This window comes from Theobroma umbraticum, unplaced genomic scaffold, assembly GCF_002168275.2.
Source record: "Theobroma umbraticum cultivar Fairchild unplaced genomic scaffold, ASM216827v3 scaffold_4.1, whole genome shotgun sequence".
NCBI classification, from domain to species: domain Eukaryota; kingdom Viridiplantae; phylum Streptophyta; class Magnoliopsida; order Malvales; family Malvaceae; genus Theobroma; species Theobroma umbraticum.
The window spans coordinates 90811-116874 of record NW_018397258.1 but is presented as its reverse complement, the minus strand read 5'-3'; the positions used below and the strand labels follow the sequence as shown (position 1 = coordinate 116874).

The following is a 26064-nucleotide window of genomic DNA, read 5'->3' as shown; positions in this document are numbered from 1 at the left end:
CTTTTTTTATCTGTGCACCGTGGGTGGCTAGCTTTAGCATATATATTAATTAATGGATCTTTAATTATAAGGCTATGGTATAATTATAAATGCTTATTTCATAAATAAAACTGAAACTGAATTATGTTCATAGCTATGTTTATAATAATTAATAATTCATTCAAGCACATTAATTTTTAACAATTGCATTTTCCGTTAAAAAGTCTTTAAATTCATTTTCTATCTTATTGCATAGTCGATTCATTTTTTTCAATTGATCATAAGATATAATTCAAACTTTAGATACTAATATAATGAAGCAAGAGGAGTTAATCAAAATCTAGACAACAAATATTTCATTATTATATACGGATTATTAATAGTAAAATATAAATCACAATTTGTAGTAACTAATATATAGCTTATCAAACACTATGGTGCTTTTGGTTTATCTTCAATCTCGTTTCGAGATTGTATTCATTGAAATAGGTGAATGTCTTACTATTAAAATAACTTAGGCATACGCTGGTGCTTATGGTTAGTATCACATAATTCTTGAGAGAGCTAAAAGTTAAAAGTTCACATATCTTTTTCTCCTCCTAACTCTGAGACCATATGCACCCTAAATCAACTTATTTTAATGTACAAAATCTACTTGACACTTAATGATATGGTCCGCTTGTTCCTAGACATATATAATAATTATTTACTCAAATCATGTACTAATGTGATGGGTTGAATAAACTTGTTTATGCATTCTATGACTGATTTTAATTAAAAGAATGGTTCAACTTAGGTCTCAAAAGAGTTTGAAAGGTTCTATCGCTAATGGTAGAAAAGTGAATTGCATATAGTTCAAGAAGTGCTAACTTTGCGGGTAAAGTACGTACCGTATATGATTTAATAGCAGGCTGGTCACGTGCGCTGCGCATGACACCAAAAAGAAGCGGCAGGAGCAGGAACGAAGTAGAAAGAAAAGGCCCAGGCCGAAGCTCAAGACCAAGCCCAAGCTGATTGATTGGGTTCTCTCTCGGTCCCAACGGAGTCCTATCCAATAATAATAATTGACGGTCTCATTCTCATAAATAATCAATAATACGGTGCAGGGAGAGAGAGAGCAATCAAAAAAGGGCGAGATTTCGCCGCCTCTGAGCCATTGCCCTCTTTTCTTCCCCTCCTAAAACCTCACTTCGTTGCCTACTCTTTCTCTCTGTTTTTCTTTTCTCCAACTTTATACAGGAACGCAGCGTTTGCGGTTGACTTGCGATTGGAGTTCCTTTAGGTAACATGATACTAGTTTCATTTCTCATTAGACCTTTACCCACCTCTTGTGTGCTATGGTACCATAATAGTGTTAGTAACATTCAACTCTCAAGGAAATGGGAAGTTTCATCACTTCCTTTTTCCTTCTTTTATGTTTTGCGTATGTGTAAATTTCTGAAAAATGGTACTGAGTTGCAACTCTGAAATTTAGTGGATTGGGCGGCTTTCATTGTTCTTTGAAATCGGTCTTATATATACACACACACTCATGAAGGTTTAATACATTCAATTTTCTTGTCCTTCTTTTACTGTTTTTCAGTTTGTGTAATACATATACATACATATATACCTGGAAAGTTTAATGCATTCGATTTTCTTGTCCTGCTTTTACTGTTCAGAAGTTTGTGTAATATGGATTTTGCCTCTTATTAGGTGACATGGAGATTTCCTTTTTCTTTCAATTCTTTTGAAATTTGTTATTTAGACTTCAACTCTATATATGGCTTATGGGCATTCATATTAGTGTATCATTCTCATGATTTCAAACTGATAATGGTGTTTTATGCTTCATTCTGCCTGTTCAGGGTTTGGGAAAATTCCTTGTTGTTTTGTTCTGCCTTCTACTTTATTCAGGGGTTTAATAGAATTCACAGCATATGTTTGCATATGTAGTTATTTTCTTTTTAAAGTTTAAAGGATATTACACACACACGCACATGCACATAATATTTGTATTCTCTGCCCCAGATTTTGGGTGTAAAACATCCAACTCATTTTAGAACTTTTCTGGACTCTTTATGTGCTAATGAATTAAGGTATTCGAATCAGGTTGGTGCAAATGGCTGGCAAATCTAATAAGGGAAGGAATCGGAGAGGGTCAAACAATTCAACAACTTCCTCAGAGCCAGCTGTGTCATCTGATGCGCCCTTGAAGGATAATGTAACTGCTTCTGAGCCTCCCAAAGTTGAGTCTAATGGAGTATCTGACATGGCTGAATCATCTGGTCCCAAGTCAGAAATGACAGAGCATGAACTTTCGAATTCATCTAGCCAGCCAAAGCAAGGTGAATTTGGACATGTCATTGTTAAACTATTATTATTATTATTATTTTAATGTTTTGACCTTTCATTAGCATATCCACGTCACCTCAACTATCTTATGATAATTTCCTTTTTCAAGAGATTTATTACCCTCATGGTTTAATGGAAGAGCTTCGATATTTTTCCATTTTGGGAAAGAATAATGGCATGACATATGTTTCAATGATTTATCTACATGCACACACGTGCATTTGCGAATTTTGCCTTAAACAATTTTAAACAGATGAATCTTCCTTATCAGCACCTTTATATGTTTTAGATGCATCCAACTTAGGTTAACAATGTGTTTTCGGCTGTTGTTTATGTGGTATCTTGATTTTAGTATGTTTTGTGGTTCTGATGAATGCTTCTTTAGATTGTTGTTGGGCTCACTCGTTTCTTTCCTCCATGCTAATGCAGGTGACCTTCATCTCTATCCAGTGTCTGTTAAAACTCAAAGCGGGGAAAAACTGGAGCTGCAAGTGAGCCAACTTGATTGTGAAACTATCTCTTCTCACTCCTTCTCTGGTTTGCATTTGTGTGTTTGTATGGTTAGGTGTGCGTATGCATCCGTGTGTGTGGATTCATTCTCATTGAATTCTGATTAAAAATTGAATTCTCTATTTGCATAGATACCTTATTACTAATGTGATTAAAATCCTGAATTGAGTAATTTATTTGAATATGCAGTTGAATCCTGGAGATTCTGTCATGGACATACGGCAATTCCTCCTTGATGCTCCTGAGACCTGTTTCTTCACATGCTATGATTTACTGCTGCACATTAAGGATGGTTCAACTCATCATTTAGAAGATTACAATGAAATATCAGAAGTAGCTGACATTACTATTGCTGGTTGCTCCTTGGAGATGGTTGCTGGTATGGTAGCACTGCTTTCCATTTTATGGTTTAAGGTCTGTATGCGGGCTCTAACCTGAAAATTATTGTGGCAGCATTATATGATGATAGATCTATCAGAGCTCATGTTCACCGCACAAGAGATTTGCTTTCCCTTTCTACACTTAATGCCTCACTCTCAACATCGCTTGCATTGCAGTATGAGAATGCACAAAGTAAAGCTCCAAATTCGGGAGGTTTGTAGTTGGACCTGAAATCACTGTCCATGTCACTTATTTTATTTGTTTTACCAATTTATAGACTTTAGGATTTTGACTTTCAATTTTATTGTTGTTTAGATGCTGCAAGGACTGATGTTCCCGAGCTTGATGGCCTGGGCTTTATGGAGGATGTTGCTGGATCATTAGGTAAATTGCTATCTTCATCTTCAAAGGAGATCAAATGTGTTGAGAGTATTGTTTTTTCATCCTTCAATCCTCCACCAAGCTATCGAAGGTAAAATGCTGACATTTCTTTTCTATAATTACTTCTGTGTTTCACCTATTTCTTGGGCCTTTTTTTTGAATGAGTATCAACAACGTATTGTAACTTTTGTGGGGACAGGCTTGTAGGGGATTTGATCTATTTGGATATAATAACATTAGAGGGTAGCAAATACTGTATTACGGGAACCACAAAGATGTTTTATGTCAATTCAAGCACGGGGAATGTTCTTGACCCCAGACCTAGCAAAGCTGGTTCTGAAGCTACAACTCTCATTGGGCTCCTGCAGAAAATCAGCTCTAAGTTCAAAAAAGGTAACAGAATTTGTAAAAAATTATATTTAACTGGTGTTGAGGGTTGAAATTTTCTAGTATCATGAACGGTTTCTCCAATAATTGTTTCCTTTTGTGTTCTTGTCTTGAAGCTTTCCGGGAGATTATGGAGCGGAAGGCTTCTGCACATCCTTTTGAAAATGTTCAATCTCTGTTGCCACCAAATTCATGGCTGGAATTATATCCAGTTCCTGGTAATTTTTACTTCCTGAAGTTTGATGTTTAGCTCCTGCACATCCTTTTGAAAATGTTTAGCTGTCTGACATTGAGGGCAAATTTTTTTGTGGTAAGAATATATTTCATCATTTTTTAAGTAAATAACAAATTTAACAATGATACATTGCAACAGAAGTATGGTAGTATTTGCTACAAATGTGTCTGTCGTTATGGTACTTCGAGGTTGACTGGAATATTAGTAGGACCCTTAGAGGGATGATATGGTTTCTTTTCTTTTAGTATTGTTTAATGGCATGAGTTTGGAGGTTAAAATTTCTTAGTTTGATCCTTTTCCACATTAAGTTGATTCTGTTGTTTGTGCTTCTTTCAGATCACAAACGTGATGCAGCCAGAGCAGAGGATGCATTGACTCTCTCATATGGGAGTGAGTTGATTGGTATGCAAAGAGATTGGAATGAGGAATTGCAGTCTTGTCGAGAATTTCCACATACAACCCCTCAAGAAAGGTACATAATTCCGTGAACCCCCTTATAATTAATATTTGCAAATGTTCGTAATTCCTGATTTGTCATAATTTTTTTTGAAGAACTTAATTCGTTCTTTAGCTTTATGCTGCATATTTATCAATAATTGGCAAGTAATAATAATTATTCAGTAATGTTTCCTCATCAAATAAGTTGTTAGAATGTCTAGCTGGATGTATGTATTGCCTATTATTCACCTTCGCAACAGTGTATTATGTGTGAATAACATTTTTTATATGCTTATGCACGCTATAACAGTATGAACAAGTACTATATGATAACTGCAATAGCGTGGATATTGTACCCTGTTTAGATTTAATATGCCATATTGAAAATAAATTTAGTGTCTTTTAATCTGATCATGTTAAGTGTTGTAATCTTGAGAACTGAGCCCCAAAATTCATGTGTGTGATTGAAGGGGAAATTTAGAAATTTCTTTTAACACTTGTCCCATGTGTCGTAATCTTAAGATTAAGGAGTGCAAAATAAACTAACCTAGCATGTTTTCTTTTGAAGATTACAAAGAAGGAAAGGTAGTATTCTATAGTTTGAAAGTAAAATTACCATGTCATAAATGATATTGTTCTTTTAACCATGTACATGCATGCTACTCACAAGCTTTAAGATGTTGGCAATCTTTGTAGAGTTTCTGCTTATCATGGAGATAATTTTGTGGCAGGATCCTGCGGGATAGGGCTCTCTACAAAGTGACCTCTGACTTTGTTGATGCAGCAATTAGTGGTGCTATTGGAGTCATCAACAGATGTATACCACCCATAAATCCAACTGATCCAGAGTGCTTTCACATGTTAGTGTTCCGTAAAAGAACTCTGTATTTGTTCATTGCTTTCCAATACGTCAGTTATTGATGGTTTATTTGAGGAGTGATGTGATCCTGTTTAACCTTTGGATCTCTTCATTGTGATACTGAAGTTTGTTCATATTGCTCTATTATACTTCTTATTCTTCTCTATCATTGAGATAAACTTGGTACTATGTTTTCTTTTTATTTCAGGTATGTTCATAATAACATATTCTTCAGTTTTGCTGTGGATGCGGATCTGGAGCAACTTTCCAAGAAACATGCAGCAGATGAAGCCATTTCATTTTGTTCATCTGAAAGGGTTGCTAATGAAATGTTGCATGAAGATAGCATGGATTCAAATGGGGAAAGATATGGTGGATCAAGCATAGGAGACAGTAATAATGTAAAAGAATCAGGTCAAGTGTCTGCCGAGACACAGTTGGCTGAGAGTGAGCAGGCTACTTATGCCTCTGCAAATAATGATTTGAAAGGCACCAAGGCATATCAGGAAGCTAATGTCCCTGGACTTCATAACCTTGCTATGGCCATAATTGATTACAGGGGCCATAGAGTGGTGGCTCAGGTGAAGCCATCTTTCTTCATTTTTTTAGTGAGAAGCTGTTGATGCCAGAGTTGTGTTCCTTCATTAGCCTAATTCTTTTTTGCTTTTTGGTGTCTCTGTTTTTCTAAAATTTTGTAACATAATTTGATTCTTTGGTAGAGTGTGTTACCTGGTATTCTCCAAGGGGACAAATCAGATTCTCTCCTTTATGGATCTGTTGACAATGGCAAGAAAATTTGCTGGAATGAAGATTTTCATTCAAAGGTGAGGAAATATGAAATCTGACATTTCCTTAAAAGTAAAAGTACTTAAGTCAGGTTTCTTATACGGCATGTCTATTAGTTGCCTCTTTTGGGGTAGGGCATCAATTTCTTTCAACTGTATAATTCGTCTTATCTTGTGGTTTTACTTTCATATGCTTCAAACATGTTATTGTTATGAAAGTCTTGAGTTCAAATTTTTTTTTATCACATTAAATTGTTTGCAAAGAACAAATGTTTAAGGGTGCTGACTTCTATATTTCTTTAGGTGTTAGAGGCTGCCAAACGCCTTCATTTGAAGGAACACACAATACTTGATGCATCTGGAAATGTTTTTAAATTGGCTGCTCCAGTGGAATGTAAGGGCATTGTTGGTAGCGATGACAGGTGATTGGATTTTCTCTTGAGATTTGCAATTGAATGAGCCGTATTAGAAAGTGGTACTAGTATTTTAGTTTTCAAAGATGTAGACTTTGCTAATATATTTTGTTTTCTACTTGCATCATCTTTGTCTTGATGCCTTAATGATGATTGTCAATGTTTTTGTTGTCATGGCACCGTCATTGGTAAATCATGTGTTGAAGCATGTTTTAATTTGTGCTAGCCACATTGTCATCCTCATCTTCCTTTCCTTGTTCATTCCTTTCCCCCCTAATTTCATTTTTTGTTTTAGGCATTATCTTCTGGATTTGATGAGAGCAACTCCTCGTGATGCAAATTATACTGGACCTGGATCCCGATTTTGTATATTGAGACCAGAACTAATTACTGCCTTTTGCCAGGTATATCATTCTTACATTAACATCAATTTGCAACTTGTTTAAAGTGCTCCATATCTGATGTTGTCTGCTTAAATGAAGAGGGCTCAAGCTGCAGAGAGATCAAAATCTGAGCCAAAATCTGAGGGAGAGGCTAATGTGACAACTGATTCATCAAAGGCGGCTGGTGTAGAAGTGCCAGTGGGGACAGAGGCCCCTGAAGCTGCAACTTCAGATGATAACCAGGCAAGGATCTCATAATGAAGAAAGATATTTAAGCTATTGCATTCTTTTTTTATATCCCCTGGTTGGGTATTTATAGAACTCTCCTATATGCTCTTTCTTTTTTGTTGCCTCATGTGCTAATATGGCCCCCTCAACTTTAAGAACAGTGTCTGTAGTAGTCACTGAGCTAGTCAAAGCATTAAAACTATTCTGCAAAGGGCAATTGGAATTCTTATGTAAGGTATTAATCAGGTGGAAACTTTGAAATGGTTGTATGCATTTTCATCTTTTTATTTTCACGTTGTACGTGGGTTAGGGCATTGAATGTGAATGGTAACATGCCCATGTTAGATATGAATTTTTGGGCATTGAATGTAATGCTTGATTATTCTCAGTTCTGTCACCTAATTATTTTTGCAATAAAAAATATTTTGGTCTGTTTAACATGTGACTGTGCTCATGTGCTCAGTAATTTTGCTTCCTGTGACCACAGGGTATAACCAAGGAATATACAGATAAAGAATGTGTTTCTGCATCTGTTAAAAGTTGTGAAACATATGAAGATATATTCTTTAATCCCAATGTTTTCACTGAATTTAAATTGGCTGGGAGTCAAGAGGTGAGTCTTATACATCTGCAACTTTCTTTATTTTAGAATGCTGTTAAAATCTGGATTTTCTTAGATCTTTTCCTTTGTGCACACCAGGAGATAGCAGCAGATGAAGAAAATGTGCGGAAAGCTAGTTCTTATCTTCTAGATGTTGTACTTCCTAAGTTTATACAAGATCTTTGCACCCTAGAAGTTTCACCCATGGATGGCCAGACATTAACAGAAGCAATCCATGCACATGGAATTAACATCCGGTACATTGGAAAAGTAAGCTCTATGTGTTATGTTTGTTACTTGATAATTTTTCTATTTTCGTATTAGCATATAATAGCCGCTGGCTTACTCTTATAGATCAATAAAATTTGATAAATTAATTAGTCAGTCAGCCATTTTAACGCAATTTTACAGGTTGCTGTTGGGACCAAACATCTACCTCATCTATGGGATCTTTGTTCTAATGAGACTGTAGTCCGGTCAGCGAAGCACATCCTTAAGGTGATATCATTTTGTTGTATACTTGAACATCTATTCCTGTTTAGATAATGCTTTTCTGCATTTTTCTTTCTATTGTCAAGTTTTTATTTGGTAATGGTTATTACCCCTCATGCCATATATTTCTTGTTATGCAGGATGTTTTGAGAGATACAGAAGATCATGATCTTGGACCAGCAATCTCACATTTCTTGAACTGTTTCTTTGGAAGTTGCCAAGCTGTTGGTGCAAAATTAACTTCTAGTCTACAGTCCAAAAACCAAAAGAAAGTATGTTTAATTTAGATGAATTTTCCATCCCGAGTTACTTTAATATAAGTTGTTTCATATGAGTTATTTCACTAAATGCTACTCTCAGGGCCCTTTGTAGTATAGAATGTTTAGTGTGTAAATGAACAAAATCTATTTAAGCTAGAGATTACATTGTCTAAGGGGAACTGCACTATGAAAACAGTTGTTTACAGTTCTTGTAAATCAGTTTTGCACTTGTATCCTATGGTGATGGTAAATCTAGTCTGGCATAGACTGCTTGGGGTCTGTATTTATTTTCAAAATATTTGCAGGAGCAAGCAAGTCATCAATCTTCAGGCAAGACTTCGAGGGAACATGCCAGATGGAAGGGCAAAGCATCTGCTAGGAAGAATATTTCCTCTTATATGAATGTTAGCTCAGAAACTCTTTGGTCTGACATTCAGAAATTTGCAAAACTGAAATATCAGGTATTGATTTGTATTATTTTGTATGGATATCCTATAAGGTAGCTAGATCATCTCATCTGTGCTGAAGGGATGCTATGTATTATGAATGAATGCTTATCAGCACATCTGTCTATTAGTGCCACAAGGAAACAAGATGTGTGAATCTGGGTTTTGTTGGATCTATGTATATTGTACATTTGAGTACATTAGTTTGTATGATTTTGGATTTTCCTTTCTGTAGTTTGAGTTGCCAGAGGATGCTAGATTACGAGTGAAGAAAGTTTCTGTCTTGCGCAATCTATGTCAAAAGGTAATCATGAGTTCATTCAATTTGCCATTTCTTATTTGACTCACATCTGTCCTTGTTATTTGTTGATGATTGATTGCTTTTATCCCCTTTTTTGTTCTATGTAAAAAGCACCTTCAGAATTTTCTTATTTGGTTACATTGCTGGTGCATGCTTTGAAGCATTTCTTAGGAGATGCATTTTGTGTCAGGAGCAAACTGCATTATATTCCTAGTGGTAGTTTCTATGATTATGTATCTCTTTTATTAATGGTCTTAGACTTTAGGTGGTTCTAGCTTAGACTACCTTGCACAACCTTTATAAACCTTCCACCCTTAATTGTGTTACATGTGCTGAGTAATTTACACTGCAGCTGTGTATTATCTCCTGATAAAATAAAGCTAAATGTACTGATTTGTCCACTGCTTACATTAATGTGGTTCTCTATTCAGGTGGGCATAACTATTGCTGCTCGCAAGTATGACTTTAACACTGCAACACCTTTTCAAACATCAGATATCTTGAATCTCCAACCTGTAGTGAAGCATTCAGTTCCTGTATGTTCAGAAGCTAAAGATCTTGTAGAGATGGGAAAGGTCCAATTAGCTGAAGTAAGCACTATATTCCTTATTTACTATAAAAATTTTGAAAAAATTTTCTCTAGAAAAGAGGAAAATTGAGGGTCAAATTGTTCTGCTATTGCTCATAGTTTAATGGTTGAATTGGATTGGATAATTATGTAGAATGTTTGGGATGTGTAATATTTGTGACAATTTTGAGAAACTCGTGTTTCAATCTTTTTCTTAGGGCATGCTTACTGAAGCGTACACAATGTTTTCAGAGGCATTTTCAATACTTCAACAGGTAAGTTAAGCTATTTTCTTGGTTTCCATGTATTAAGAATATTTAAATATCAGCTTTTCATGATCTTCTCCTGAATTAATTTCAGGTTACTGGGCCAATGCATCGGGAGGTTGCCAATTGCTGTAGGTAGTTATCACAACTCAAACATTTTACTGATTTTTTTTCAAGTCATCTTTGTATCTTTCATATATATAGTACTCAAGGTTTTGTACATTTTGCTTTATATATTTGATCAAACCAATAACATATTTCTGCACCTCCAATCTTTGTTTTAATAGTTTTCACTTCCATATTCAGGTATCTCGCTATGGTTTTGTACCATGCAGGAGATATGGCTGGGGCCATAATGCAACAGCACAAAGAACTAATTATAAATGAACGTTGCTTGGGTTTGGACCACCCTGATACTGCTCATAGGCATGATTTCTTTGCTCTATGTTTTTCATAGTGTCTTAACAATCTGAATATATCTCGATTGCTATGATTACGGTAGAAGTGTTATGAATTTTGTTTATAGAAACTTGTTACCCTTTTCATAGGTCTTAATTCCACTTAATTTGCAATCCTCCTGCTGCAGTTATGGCAATATGGCTCTTTTCTACCATGGCCTCAACCAAACAGAGCTAGCATTACGGCACATGTCCAGGGCATTGCTCTTGCTAAGCCTATCTTCTGGCCCAGATCATCCTGATGTTGCTGCAACTTTCATAAATGTTGCAATGATGTATCAAGATATTGGAAAGATGAACACTGCACTTCGTTATCTGCAAGAGGCCTTGAAAAAGAATGAAAGGCTTCTGGGCGAGGAACATATTCAAACAGCTGTATGCTACCATGCCCTTGCAATTGCATTCAATTGTATGGGTGCCTTCAAACTATCTCACCAGGCATGTGTTACTGGAAGAATAATGTTTTGTCTTACCTTCCAATACGATTCATTGAACTAATTAAAGCTTTTGGTGCACACAGCATGAAAAGAAAACCTATGATATTCTCGTAAAACAGCTAGGTGAGGAGGACTCGAGAACAAGAGACTCCCAGAATTGGATGAAGACATTTAAGATGCGTGAACTTCAGGTAAGTGAATGGTTTTGCAATTACAGTGTGATATCAATCTATTGTAGAGTCTGATAAAGAGGAAAACATTTTTAAAGGGTAATTTTAAGTCCATATTTGTATTTGTCCTTTGTGGTTTCTGAAGTTACTGATTTGGAATTTTCAGATGAATGCTCAAAAGCAGAAGGGCCAAGCTTTAAATGCAGCTTCTGCTCAAAAGGCTATTGATATCTTGAAGGTACTTCAATTACCCTGCTCATTTCTTCCCTCCCTTTCACATTGTCAGTTCTCTTAGGCAGCTGCTATCAGAAATTATTTTGGTTTCATTTGATTGATGCTTTGGTTGTTTGCTCTTTATTCTTTGGTTTTCTTTTTCTTTTTTGTTTTTTGCTCTCTCATTCCTTTCCCTTTTTTGCATAAAAGGCTAAAAGCAAAATGGAACATCAACCAAATGGACCCTTAAAAGTCATCTCTAGCTTTTGAGCATTTTTTTTTGGGTTGCTCTGGGTTCCTTTTTCAGCCCAAAACCAAAAAAAAAAAGAAGGAAAACTATTAAGTAGATGCAGTTATGTGTTATTTCTTGCTATGGTTAGCCATCCGACATTCTCCAATAGAGTACAGGTTGTCAACCTTTTTGTTTACCTGATTTATGAGTTGGAATGACAGGCCCATCCAGATTTGATACATGCATTCCAAGCTGCTGCTGCAGCTGGAGGATCAGCGAGTTCCAGTGCTTCTTTCAACAAGTCCCTTAATGCGGCAATGATTGGTGAGACTCTACCGCGAGGACGGGGATTTGATGAAAGAGCAGCTCGTGCAGCGGCAGAAGTAAGGAAGAAAGCTGCTGCTAGGGGTCTTGCGACTCGCTCACATGGGATACCAGTCCAAGCTGTGCCACCACTAACTCAGCTCCTTAACATGATCAACTTGGGGGCAGCTCCAGAGGCAGGTGATGGTGAGGAAGCTGGAGAAAAGAGGGAAGCAAATGGCCATCATCCAAATGGACTAGTTGATGCCAAAAATGATACAGCAACATCGAACGAAGGAGAACAAGCGCCGGTTGGATTAGGCACAGGCCTGGCATCATTGGATTCGAAGAAACAGAAAACAAAACCAAAAGTCACGTCTTGAGATTTCGACGGGCTGATTGTCAATGCGTAACTTGATGAATTTCAGGAACAATTGCTACGTAGTGGGTTTGAGTGGTGAATGGGTACTCAACATGCAAGTCGGGAGAGTAGAATTGCCAGCAAGAATTCAATTTTTTTTCCCAATAATCTGGCTCACAGATATCAGCTTGCTGGTAAGCATCTGATGCAAAATAGGTATTTATAGAATTGTCAAAGAGTCGGTTCTTAGTTTTGTACTGGGCATGATTTGAAGGTAGACTGGTATAAGTGTTTGGTATTGTAGTGTAAAGGGTTAATAAATGGCCCTCCTGAAATGAGCTGTCCTCACAATAATTTGATACTTAAATTTTAGGCTAGTTATTAATAGCAATTTTGTTTTTGTTTTGGGATTGTGGTGCTCTTGGAACTAGTATTTTTTGATAAAAAGATTATTATTCACTATATTTATACTTGCTTTTCAAAGTAAGGTGTAGAAGAAAATTTAGGAGTATGTTTGGTTTAGTTTTTTTTGTTTAAGTATAAAAGTTGTTATGAAGTTTTTGTGGAAACTAATAGTTTTTAAATTAAGTGAAAACTGTTTAGTAAGCAGTTTGGGAATAATAAATTGATTGTTAAAATTTTCTTTTGTTAAAATTATCATAAAAGTTATTGTATATCATCTTTATAATTAAACAGAATAGTTTTCAAACTTTGTATAATAATAATAATAATATTAGATTTTTATTGATTTAGTAATTCATCAAAATGTTGAAGGGAAGTAATAAAAGACAAGTCCACAAAAGCAGAAGAGCCCCGGGGCCTAGTATCGAAGTTGGAGCATGAAAAGCAGACCATAATCCTAACCTAGGCTTCTTCTTTTGTTGCCCCACCGTACCATTCATACACACAAAACAAAATATAGAATAAATGTATTAAAAAATTAAATTTAGCCATAACATATATGTTATACCTAAATAAAAATTATATACACAATAATATCACTATTGGCCTCAATAAGATGATGGATCAATCTCATCTGTGAGTGAAAAAATTACATAACCTTACAAAAAGTTAATGCATTCTAAAATTTTCTCGTACAAAGCAGGCAGCATATGACTCATTACTAATAAATTCTATAAATAATGCAAGGCAAGTCATTCTTCAGCCAGATGCCCCAGCAGCAGCAGCACCACGCTTCTCATCTTCACCTTGTTCTTCTCTAGCAAATTCTTCTATTAGTTCACGCTGTCTTGGGGTCAGATTCCTGTACATTGCTTCATATGTGAGAAGATGCTCAAGAGCACATTGGGCTCCCTCATAAATATATAAATATATTACAACCATTCACAACAACATATTTAGACACATTTGGCCTCTACAACACTTACTTTGGGATGCTGACATTGAAATGCACATATTGATCACCAAATGAGTAAGAGTTCCTTGTTTTAATCCCTGTCAAAAACATCCAAATTTTCTGTCACCTCAACGTGCCAGATAATACAAACAAGGAAGAAAATGTAAAGAGGAAGAGGAATTCAAAAAACGTGATTATAAAACATGACCAATAAATTCCATATTCTAAAAATATGACAGAGTTGTCTAGAATTCAAGTTAAATTAGACTCTTTTGTTCTTGTTGACATCTACTCTTATTCCCACATCGCTGAGGCCAATCTCATTACCGATGGTAACCAAGTACTTAACATATAAACAGAAAGAGACAACAAAAAGGAATGTTCACCATATACACACCACATAGACCAACAAAACAAGTATCTCTCTCTAGCCTTTCTCACCTTTATTTTTCAGAACTACCTTCTGCCCAGGTTGAGTGCCAGGGCGGACCTGCAAATAGGAAACCATATAAATTCACAATTTTAGTGACAAAATAAGCATTCACTTCAACTGCAAGAAATAATCAAAGGTCAGTTTCTTATGTTCTACATCAATCATACAAAATTTCCAACAAACCTTGAGCACAACATCACCAGTAAGAGTTGGGACCTGGATGGTTCCTCCCAAGATTGCCTGCAAAAACCAATCAAAGTAACTCCGGTAAACCCGATAAAAGGGCCAGTCTCAATAGTTTGTTTGAAAATATAAAATTTCACATTTACCTGATAAACACTCAAAACTGCATCTACGTGAATGTGGGCACCTTCTCTACGAAAAACTGGGTCTTGGCGGACCTGCAAACAATAACATAATTAATTGAGATAATGAAAAATTTACCTTTAAGCAATGATGAAGTATAGACACTAGGCCTTTAATAAGTGCGACGGTAAAGACCAAGAATAGTCAACAAACAAAGAGCAAGGTCAATTTGGCCAAAGTGTAAACGGTGGGACCATAGGCAATTTTGAAAGAATTCAGCAAACTAAGGTACATAAAAAAAAACAGTATTCATCTATTAGATTAAGTTCCAAAGTACAAACGATATACAACAGCAATGAGGGCCATCAAGTGTAGATTAATTTGAATCCATAATTTGCTATCACAACTAACTATTTCCACTTAAACAACCCGCCTGAAGCACAGAGCATTTTCCACCATTAAATCTTTGAATACTAACCCCTATTAGCACCAACACCACCACATATTCACTACTTCACCAGGGCTTACTATTGCTTTGCCACACTCATTGTCACTGATCTTCTCAGTCAACATCAAAGCATAATTCTAAAATTCTTGTCCCTGCCACTGCTTCCTTTAGCAGAACACCACTTTTTTGTAAGTATTATCCTGGCCACGAGCCTACCATCTTTGCCAACTTCACCCACCATTCAACATTGTTTAGATAAACTTAGAAAAACACTCATCCAAAAACTTAACATCTTCTACTCAGTTTTCAAACAAGTATATATTGTGGTTATGAATAAATTTTCACAAGTAAAAGGCTATAAATTTACAATTATTTCATTTCCTTGAAAGGTATGCAAACTGTCAAGATATCAAACAAGCCCGGAATAAGTTACCTTGATGGTAACATAAAGATCCCCAGGATGAGTTCTATCGGGATCGGCTCCCCCACTTCCATAAACCTTCAATGTCTCATTGTTATCCACTCCTGAAGATGCAACACAACTTTGAGTCAACCATTTGATAAAAACAATACTAGAAGACCATGCCTTTGATACTGAATACAAATTTGGAGTCGATCACTGAAAGGGGATCACACTAACATCAATTTGTTGTTTGTAGTTCTGATGTTGAAAATGAAAATGTGATTGTTAATGCACTGTTATAGTCAAAAAACATTGAGAAGATGAATAAATCATGAAGAAAGATATCAGTAACATTACTTTCTCTAGTTCCCAACTCTACAGTCAAAAATGAGAAATGATAAATCTCATAGGAGATAAGAAAACAATTTAAAAAAATTATCGAAGGCAACATGGATAAGCTTATAGTTTGTTTCACTACTCAATATATAGAAGTTTCAATGCCTTAGTTTTAGTTTCAGTTTTAAACACGCACACACATAGTAAGTAGAACAAGAGACTACAGATCCATGATACAATGCAGGCCATAACAGGTTAAACCATTAGCAAAGCAACCACCAAATAGACCTTTAACTTTGCTACATACCTGGCATTATGTCCAATTTGACTGTTTTTGGTCCTCTCACTAACCTAGCTCCATTGCATGACCTGCAAAGCCTCTGGTGCCAGCAAACAATAAAGGATCTTAAATGACAGTTGTGAAAGAAAATTCAAACTGGAAGAAGCTAAAATCATACAACATCAATTCGTCATGATTAATGCATGAATTAATAAACAACATTAGTTGCACACAAAGCATTCATCCACAGAAACGAAAAAGAAATCATCACAAAATCCACATTGAGAAAAATAGTTACCACTGTTTAATCATGAAAAAAACCATCATGCTAAAAGAACTCCAATAAAAACAACATAAAGCAACGACAACAAACTGAACATGACCAAGCTAGACGAGATTCATCAAATATGAGATAATGTGGATGTATAACTTACAGATACAAACTGGCCAGTTCCACTACAATGAGGACAAGTAGAACGAATACTCATAAAGCCCTTGCTGATAGATATCTAAGACAGCAGCAAAACTATAAGTTAACAAGGAAATAAATTAAGTCCCCTCCATCATTATCCATTAAACTAACCATGCCTGAGCCTCCACAATGCCGGCATCTTTCAGGTTTCACACCAGGAGGGACACCTTCTCCACCTGAAAAAATGGAGAAAATAACTTGTCCAAATCAAAACAAACTTATTAACTAAGGCTCTATTTGGTTGATGCTTTTCCTACTTGCTTTTTGCTTCTTGGAAAGTTGGTTTATACAAAGTCATAAAAAGTGCACAAATAATTAAAATGTAACACTAATTCTTACAAATTTAATCTATACAAAAGTAGAATTATGTATTTGGTTATCTAAAAAATTTAGATATTTTATCTATAATCTTTCAAAAGTATCTAATTCCAACATATTATTTTATATTTTCAAAAAAGTATTGTTTGAGAGGAAAGATAAAGCATACCACAAGCTTGACAAAGCATTGGAGATTGAAATGTCACTGTTTTGGTGCAACCCTGAACAGCTTCCATAAATGATAGTTCAACTGCAATCTAAGTATAGTAAATTCACATATGACAAGTCAGAAAAATAAAAATAGAGGAAAAAGCATAATCATTGACACAAAATTAGAAAATGATGGAAACCTTGATATCTTCACCGCCAATTTTATTTTTGAATATATCTTGAAAGTTGAATATCTGACCAATATGCATATAAAAATATCATATTAAAACCCAAAAAGTACCAAAAAACCGACAGATAATCACATTCATTCCTCCAACTACCACATTCACATGTAAGAAACAACAAATCACAATGCTCAATTGCTCATTGCTAACAACGAAGTGGTGAGCTCATACAAATACCAGTAAACCAAGCAGCAAGTATCAACCAAGTACAGGGCACCTAATAGATTGAGAAAACATCACATATATATATCCACTTGTCTACTGATCTTGACAGTAGCTGATCATCCAATGACACTACAGTTCATGAGAAGTCTTTTCATTATGAAATACTAATAGTACACTACCAAAATAGCACCTCCAACTAAAACCAAACAAAACAAAATACAAGATGGGCATCAGATGTCATCATATTTCCAATTTCTGGAATTCAAATTCTTGAAAACTAGAATTGAGCCCCATAAATAAGCAAGTAAGACTTAAGTTCAGTAATTAATAAAAAGAAACACATTACATCTTGAAAGTTGCTGAAATTGAATGGATTAAAATCTTCGTTAAAGCCGCTATTATTTTGTTGCTGCTCAAATGCATCATGGCCAACCTATAAAATTTTGTAGATCCTAAGTCAGCAAAACAAACTATTATGAGAAAAAAATAGCATAAATGTTCAGAAAATCGTAAATTTTACAAAACCTGATCATACTCTGCACGCTTGTTCTCATCTTTTAAAACCTACAATAGAACAAAAAAATTATTATTCTGCTAGGGATATTAACCATGCAAAGAGGCAATAATCTGCAATCAGATAAACTTACTTCATAGGCCTTGGAAACTTCTTGAAATTTTTTCTCAGCTTCAGGATCATCTTTATTTACATCCGGATGGAGTTTTTTTGCGAGCTGGAGAATAAAATTTGAATTAGAGATTTTTTGCGAGCTGCAGAATAAAATTTGAATTAGGGATGGATGAAAGTACAAACAAACTACAAAAAACTTACCCCAAAATAAGCTTTCTTTATTTCAGATGCACTCGCATTCTTGTTTACCCCAAGTATATCGTAATAATCCCTAGCAGACATGGCAGCTGAACCAAACCAAAACATAAGAATAAAGTTAGGAATCGAAATGAGAGAGAAATGAGAGCGAATAAGTTAAGAATCAAAACAAGACAGAGCAGGTATAATACCAGTGCCATGAATTGACCGTGTTGCATCGATGTTGACATTTAAAAGTCCCAAAAGCAAGCAGTTTCTAGTGTTAACTGCATTAAAAAACATTGGTTAACGGCATTAAAAAGCATGTAATTTAACACTCAAGAACAAACAAAACAAGAAAGGAGTCTCCGATTAGTTAGGAAGAAATGTTACAAAAGTACTGGAATTGCAGAGCCGACAACCGACAATCGACAATAGCCATGAGAAAGTGCAAAACGAAGAGAGAGATCAAAGTGCAAAACAAAACAGAGAAAGCGGAAAGGGGGGAGATGGTAAATTACCAAATTGGGGAGAGTGATTTCGAATAATGTTAACTGGATTGCAAAGTCCGTTAGTAAAACTCCGAACACCCCCAGCAATCAGAGTCTTATATATCTACAATTGAAAACAATATTATGAGACCAAAACCAAGAGCCAATTTCGTAATTATATGAGAAAACGAAAGATAAAATTAGAAAAAGAGGAGGTACAGAATAGGGCTGGAAAAGGTCGAACTGGGAGTGAGAGCGCCGGACCAAGCATTGCATAAGCCGAACGCTCTTTGAGCCAACCATTTGCGACCTTTCTCTTAAATTCTCTTCTTTCTTTTAGGGCTCCTATCTGTATTTGTATGTATATATCTCCCTCTCTCTGGCGGTAATAACTGAAGAGAAATCAAATCAAGTTAGGGCTTTGGGGACGTGAATAATAAACCCTGGCAAAACCCTAAAATTGATTGGATTGAAAGGCAGCTGGAAGCTTCTAGCGCTGTAGTTTATTGTGGTTTTAAGAATGGGGTAAACGAGAACCACCCAGAGGGCACAGAAAATGACCAATGGCGAGAGCCCAATTTTGTTGGAAATCAAGCACCTCTTTATACTGTCTGGGCCTTATAGAGTATTTCCTTCCTCCTACGGCCCATGAATAAGTTGGGCCAAAAAGAAAGCACAAGTTCTGAAGGTGTCTGCCACTGGATGATGGAATATTAGTCGAATATAACCTTTTAAAAGTAGGGCTGCAACTTGCAACTTGCAACTTGTCCTCGCAAATCACAGGGAGTTTTGGTTCCTATTTCCTAGTAGTAGGAAGGATGCCGATGAAGTCGGTGGATGCGACCGTTTCAAGCTTTGACAGCGTCTTTGAGAGATTCAGATCAGATGCGCCCAACAACAAAGCCAATCTCATCCTCTTCTTGGCCGATAAAGACCCTAGTACCTCTCTCAGTTGGTGTCCTGGTACTTTTTCCTCATTCACTACTTTTGCTTAATTTACATAAGAACAAATAAACTTGGGCCCATTTTCTTTGTGTTTAGACTGTGTGAGAGCTGAGCCTTTTATATACAAGAAGCTGGAAGCATCAGCAGATGATGTGGCAGTGCTGAGAGCTTATGTGGGTGACCGACCAACGTGGAGGAATCCGCAACACCCTTGGCGACTAGACTCGAGATTCAAGCTCACCGGAGTCCCAACTTTGGTTCGCTGGGATTGGGAGAATGATGCCATCAAAGCTCGTCTTGAGGACCATGAAGCCCACCTTGGACACAAAATCGATGCGCTTCTCTCCGCCTAATGAATCGGAAGCCACCTTTGATGTTTGGGTTAGCTTCAGAATAAATATTATTTTATCATCCCATCACCTTCTTTTTTTTACTTTCCTGCCTACCTGATGAAATATTGTGTTTTGCTATTATTATCTTTTCTATCATACAATTCGAATGCATATTTTACTAAAGTGATTTTCAGAATAATCAACAAGAAGTAAATTAAAATGGTACCAATCAGAGGGATAAAATAAAAATTTGCTAATTACATATATAATTTAGAACCACCTTGTTAGGGTAAATTAGATTAGATTCCCAAACCACTCTAAGCAGTCTGAATGAGATTTTTACAAAAAACTTTAAAGCAACCTGTCACAATTTTGACTATTCACAACATCTCTGGATATTCACTTTTGTACAAAGGAAACTAGAAAACTGTTTATAGCTCTCTACTATACCTCTCCCTTTCTCCTCCGCAGGTCAATTACCCCTATTCCTATCAGCGAAACAACCTATACTTAGCCTGAGTTGGTCAAGTAGCAAAATGGAAGTACACTAATAAATATTACCAAGCACATTGCATATGACCAATATAACCTCATATTTCAGACTTTGATAATGTAGGAGTCAACTTCAGAGCTATATCACCATAAGCTTCATCTTGTCGTACATCAACAAGTCCATAACTCTTCAAAACCTGTGTTTTGGCCATAAATGCAACATAGGCATTGTATGTAAACAGGATCAGGAACAAAAGGAGATTCAGCTTACATCTATTTTGAAATGCTTGTACTTACCAATGTCTCGAAGAACATTCGAGCGCATATCTTTCTTGTTTTTCCTTCTAAAATATTGTTCAAACTGAGATCTCCATGAAGATCTTCTGAAATTGGGGTTATAGGGGAATGTTTTTTCAAGTATTTAGCCACTGCCCTGCACAGCAGCAATATAACCAAATGAATCTGGTCATTGGTAAAGCATAAGGTAAATATTCTTCATTTAATTAAAAAAAAGGCAGTACCTTGTTCTCACAGATAAGGAACCCACCCCTTGGCTTCCTAGGGATTCTGCAGCAGAATGGAACAAGAAAATCTGTAAATCTTTGACATTTGTAACATTCTTATATTGAACAAGATGATAAAAAGACACCATGCACGTAGAAACTAAAAGCTTATTCAACTTACCTGTTGGTGTATTGCCATCTTCTTCCAAAAAATAAAGATCCTACAATACAATTCCTTGTGTCATAAGCATGAGCAAAGGAAGTAGATATAGGAAAAACAATTTTCTACTGCTAATTATATTACCACAGTATTCCGTAACCTCTATTATAAATGTTATTATAAACAGGCTTTTCTCCGTACGGAGTCAATTTTTTTTATCCAAACTCATGGTGATTGTCATTAGATATTAAGAACATCATGCACATGCCCTGATGTTTGAAGCACGGCCTCTTATGTTAAACTCCATAAACTTTCCTGAGTCTAATTTCGGGGCACCACACCCGAATGGACCATAAGAATAGGACAGACCCTGAACAATTACAAATAACTATGGAAGAAAGGAGACATCATTAAAACATTCAAGCAATAGACCATCACCACAACAATAATCTGACAAAAATGCAACATAGAAAAACATACTGCTTCAGAAGACCCATATTCAGGAATAGCTGAAAAGCTAGTGCTTCCCAGATGTGATTGCTCCTCCAATAATGTCATCGGTGTATCTATCCCAGATCCATGAGTTCCAGTAAACGTTGCAATATCTGGTGTGCTAGTTGCTCCTGCCTTAGGTGCCAACTCTGACTGTAAACTGTTAGTTGAGAAAGGAGAGTCATCTCTTCTAAACGGAGAAGGCATGGATCCAGCTGGGAAAGACCCAAATTCAGGAAAAACATTGTCAGTGGCATTACTTTCATTTTGTCGAAGACATTCAATTTCAGGAGCTGAAACAGGAGAAAATCCAACTCTTGGATCTGGGATAGAGGCATCATATTGCCCAATCCTCAGCTCCGAGATAGCATCAGTTGTAGGAGCAGTAGACTGTAGTAGTGTAGGTTCTGGGACAACTTCCTTTGGTACCACCAAATGGGATTTTGTAGAGATATACTCCCCTTTGAACATAATACATATATCAGCGCACAACCCTGCAGGTATGCAAGTTCCATGTTTCCATAAACTTATCTTTCGACATAAGAACCAAGCAGCAAGACAAAATAAGCAAGCAGGATGTACCAGTAAATGAAGGCTCTTCAAAACCCTGTCCCATTCTTCGACTGCAATTCAACTTCCATACACCCAAAGCAGAGGAAGGAAGTTTCCTTCTCTTTCGTACTAGATCGCTACAATCTTCAAGCGCCCTCTTCATCAACCTTTACATACATACATATCAACAATCAGTACCCAAAGAAAAAGGGAGAGAGAGAGAGAGAGAAGAAGAAGAAGAAAAACACTATATCAATCATGAAATCACCTATACCTATTCGGCAACACCAGTTTCTCATCAAAGAACCTCCTCCTTGGTTTTCGTCTCTGTCTTGGCTGTTGCACTGGTGGAGATGGTTGAATGACAAGCTGAGGTGATGCACACCCTGAGACAGATTCAAAACTAGGATCATGTAACTATATTACTTAAAAACTGAAAAGGACAATTCTTTAGGCATCAATCTAATTTTCACAATATGCACCCACCAAATGAAACCTCAGGAGGCCCTTTTGAAACAGCAGAAGTTGGTGGATCTGAGTGCTGCTGAAAAGGCATAGATGGCACACCAGAAGCTAACATGTTCAAACTTGGAGTATGGGCTTCCTTCTCGTTCAGGACTTCCTCCAAAGTACCTGTCATTTCAGTTGTATCATTTCTGTAATCTGAACACACCGGGGGGAGGTTTTCAGTGTAAAAGTCACGGGGAGCATCACGGATCGTTTCAATTTCTGGAAAATCTTGATAACTGTCATTGCTCGTAGACTCAAGTACTTGTGTCTGATTACTTGGACCTGGGTCCTGAAAAGCAGCACTTGTACTTGGCACTTCTATCTGATTGTGTTGACCAGGGTCTTGAGAACGCACATGACCATCCTCTGGAGGACCATGAAGTTTGCTATAATCGTAAAAAGGGAAAAAAATCATAAATGTGAACAAAGAAAAATATATTTCTCTTTAAAAAGATTGAAAATATAATCTTTAAAGATGAAATTAGGGACATACTCATTCATTTGTATGGACCCAGACTTTTGGAACACTTCCGGAAGTGATGCATCCCTCATGATATCCTGCACAATATATGTTTCTGTGGGTGAAAATGCAATTCTAGTACTTTGAAAGAAACAATAAATCAATGGTAAACTTCAATTTGCCAGGGAGAAATGTCTTACCTCGTCAAAAGTTATAGCAACATAAGGATCTCCTCCAATAGGAATTTGATCTATTGAAAATAGAAAGCAAAAGTTACATCATCGCCATTAGCATAGAAATATTGACACGAGAATATAGTTACTTTTTCAGAAAAATGGCAAATAGCAGTCTCATTCCATATAGTACCTGTAAGTGTTATGTCTTCTTGATTGCTGAGATGATTATCTGAAGCTCTGCGAATGAAAGTTCAGATATCATATTACTTATCAGCCAGAGGCCCCAAAAACTGTAAAAAAGAAAGAATGAATTTATCTAAAAACACTTACCCTTCGGTACACATATCACCATCCAATTCCATGGCATCCAGATCAAAGGTCTGCGGCAAAGTGATAGCTTGAACGGGTGCCTGTCTTGCATCCTCAGGCAAATCAACTTGAACGGAAGCAAAGACCTTTCTTAACCCAATCAGGACGATGTTGCAGTCATGGAAAAGATAATCAACTTTCTTAGAGTATATACGAACAACGCCCAAAAGAAGGTGGCCTGACATTCTCAGTGCAATGGGAACTTCTGGGAACATTATGAGATCTGCAGATTGACACGCATAGGATGAGGATGAGGATGAGGAAACGAAAATACAGCTAGAGTATACTATATGCAGCTTCAATTCACACGCATAAAGACTAAGAAAATAAATGCCAAATGGTTTATTGTATTTTTCGATCCAATTCCAAGCAAAGTTTATAAGAATTTCATTAATGATTGAACTATTCAAAATTGTTAAGCAAAATGTACAACCGACACATTATAGGTTAAAAAAATCAAGGACTTGAGGAAACCAATTGGACAGCCTCTGAAACAGGAGGGGAGGAGACGAAAGAGGCATCAAGCAAAAGAGTGGGCGAAACGTGATAGCAAGCAGTGGAAATAAACGGCGAATTTACAGTAAGAAGGAAAAGAGAGGAAGACAGACCAACGGTGGAAGGGATATCGGCGGCGGTGTAATGAGACTTCTTGAGGCGGTGCTGGAGATGAGCGGCGCACCACACTGTTCCAAGAGGGCCCTTACGAGCCAAAAATGTCTGCGAATAAAACATGTTCCCTTTCCCTTTCAAAAATTGCTATTCATCAGATTTCTGAGAGAGAAGAAACTTTATTTCCACTCGTTGCGTTGCAGCGGAGCAGAGGGATAGGGCTAAATTAAAATAACTAGTACTGCAAAACGGAAGAAATTATTCAAGATCCTATTTATATTTATACCCCAATATTCCTTTTGATTTTTATGTTGGGGAGCCGCGAGGGCGCGGGAAACAAGATTAGGCGCCAACTTAACATACCATGAAATCCCCTTTGCATTAGGACGAAAAACTCCTTCACTTGAACCGAGATTTACGGCTGTTGCCATTGGACTCCCGACTCCACCTCACATCACTAACTGCATACGTGGCGGTTAAATAAATGGTTGATTACCAATTTACCCACTTATTCATGGTTTTTACCTCATACTACATACCAGGACCGAGATGAGACGAAGAAACTTAGATTTTGTTGAGGCAATTTTACCCACAACACCGAACGAATGTAATACAAACTTAAATTTACAATAGTCACATTTTATGTATTCAATGTATCAAATTTATTTAATTTATTCAATTAATTATATTATTGTATTGATTAATATAATTTATTTATCAATTTATTCAATTGTGTTACTGTATCAATTCGTGTAAAATTTTATCATAATTTAAATAAATTTTATATAATTTTATAAATAAATTTTGTGATACGAGAATAATATGTGATAATGATGAGACAGTCTTTGATCTTTCACTCTTGATGTTTTATTATGATGATAGATTATATTATTCAGATTTCATTATAATTTTTTTATATTGATATTAATATTAGATTTTATCATGTTTATGTTAATATCAATGAATTTTTCACGTGATGGATATTATTGTTTGATTATACTTGTTTTATAATTACTAATTTTAAATTTAAATAATAAAATTATATTATATTTATATTATATTAAAATTAAATTATAAACCAAAAATACTTAATTTAATTATACTAATGGTGTTAAAAAATTTAACCATGTTAAATCTATTAACCGTGTAACATCATATTAAATTTAGTAGAAGAGAGGAAGTTCTTGTTGGCTGGATACCTCTTACACCTGGCTGGGTGGTATTGAATTCAAATGGAGCATTTAGAAGATCTGTCAATTTGGCAGCCACGGCAGAGCAATTCGTGATTTGAGCGGGAGCTGGCAGGAGGTTTTCTATTAAACTTGGAAAGGGTCGGTCCTTGGGTGATGCCACTCAAGTGAGTGTTTTAGGCCCTCAATTTGGGAAAGTCTCGAATTTGAAAAGTTTTATAATTTAATAATAATTATAATATAATTAAATATATTAAAAATATATAAAAGTAAAAAATAATTATAAAATTACTTATCTTTTCACTTATTTATTTATATACTTAATCAATTTTAATTTTCTATTACTTTTAAATTCTCAAAATACTATTAATTTTTAACTATATTCTCTTATTTTCAATCAATTAAGAGTTGTATATATTTAATTAAATAGTTATTTTTTTCTCACTTGTTTCTCTTATTTCCAATCAACGTATTTAATGATTTTCAACAACTATTTTTTTTATATATAGAATCAAATTTTTTTTCAATGTATAATATCTACTTTTGAATTTTTCTTTTCTTATTTGCTCTTTCTTCCTTTAACTCTAATTTTTTTCTAAAGAATACGTAAAAAGTTTATTATGTTATTATCTTTATAAAGTCAT

At 35.8% G+C, this 26064-nt stretch overlaps 4 protein-coding genes across 4 annotated transcripts; 2 read left to right on the top strand and 2 right to left on the bottom strand.

Annotated features, from left to right (window-relative positions):
• The first annotated feature begins 1075 nt into the window (after positions 1-1075).
• NOXY38 (tetratricopeptide repeat (TPR)-containing protein) lies at positions 1076-12883 on the top strand. Its single transcript, XM_021424610.2, has 29 exons — positions 1076-1261; positions 2071-2306; positions 2743-2804; positions 3013-3202; positions 3277-3417; positions 3520-3676; positions 3785-3978; positions 4089-4190; positions 4544-4679; positions 5377-5505; positions 5713-6085; positions 6224-6328; positions 6593-6711; positions 6998-7106; positions 7185-7328; positions 7801-7926; positions 8014-8184; positions 8326-8412; positions 8547-8678; positions 8972-9127; positions 9348-9416; positions 9845-10003; positions 10200-10256; positions 10342-10382; positions 10554-10673; positions 10834-11143; positions 11226-11333; positions 11479-11550; positions 11979-12883. Exons 2-29 carry the CDS (start codon positions 2081-2083, stop codon positions 12441-12443), a joined length of 4260 nt encoding a protein of 1419 aa, XP_021280285.1. The 5' UTR covers positions 1076-1261; positions 2071-2080; the 3' UTR covers positions 12444-12883.
• Positions 12884-13385: 502 nt separating this feature from the next.
• On the bottom strand, positions 13386-19200 carry GFA2 (gametophytic factor 2). Its single transcript, XM_021424570.2, has 18 exons — positions 18850-19200; positions 18661-18754; positions 18352-18426; positions 18164-18249; positions 17982-18065; positions 17860-17898; positions 17681-17767; positions 17125-17178; positions 16944-17031; positions 16568-16632; positions 16419-16493; positions 16012-16084; positions 15399-15490; positions 14541-14612; positions 14395-14451; positions 14220-14268; positions 13810-13876; positions 13386-13685 (listed from the first exon to the last, which is right to left on the bottom strand). Exons 1-18 carry the CDS (start codon positions 18931-18933, stop codon positions 13583-13585), a joined length of 1344 nt encoding a protein of 447 aa, XP_021280245.1. The 5' UTR covers positions 18934-19200; the 3' UTR covers positions 13386-13582.
• Positions 19201-19370: 170 nt separating this feature from the next.
• On the top strand, positions 19371-20090 carry LOC110413662 (Thioredoxin superfamily protein). Its single transcript, XM_021424571.1, has 2 exons — positions 19371-19593; positions 19672-20090. The coding sequence occupies exons 1-2, from the start codon at positions 19449-19451 to the stop codon at positions 19926-19928; spliced, it is 402 nt and encodes a 133-aa protein (XP_021280246.1). The 5' UTR covers positions 19371-19448; the 3' UTR covers positions 19929-20090.
• Positions 20091-20214: 124 nt separating this feature from the next.
• SYN3 (Rad21/Rec8-like family protein) lies at positions 20215-24753 on the bottom strand. The gene is made up of 13 exons (XM_021424569.2): positions 24230-24753; positions 23583-23844; positions 23443-23489; positions 23277-23326; positions 23110-23174; positions 22593-23002; positions 22381-22492; positions 22137-22273; positions 21543-22048; positions 21084-21123; positions 20921-20966; positions 20697-20832; positions 20215-20596 (listed from the first exon to the last, which is right to left on the bottom strand). The coding sequence occupies exons 1-13, from the start codon at positions 24351-24353 to the stop codon at positions 20498-20500; spliced, it is 2034 nt and encodes a 677-aa protein (XP_021280244.1). The 5' UTR covers positions 24354-24753; the 3' UTR covers positions 20215-20497.
• Between the last annotated feature and the right edge of the window lie 1311 nt (positions 24754-26064).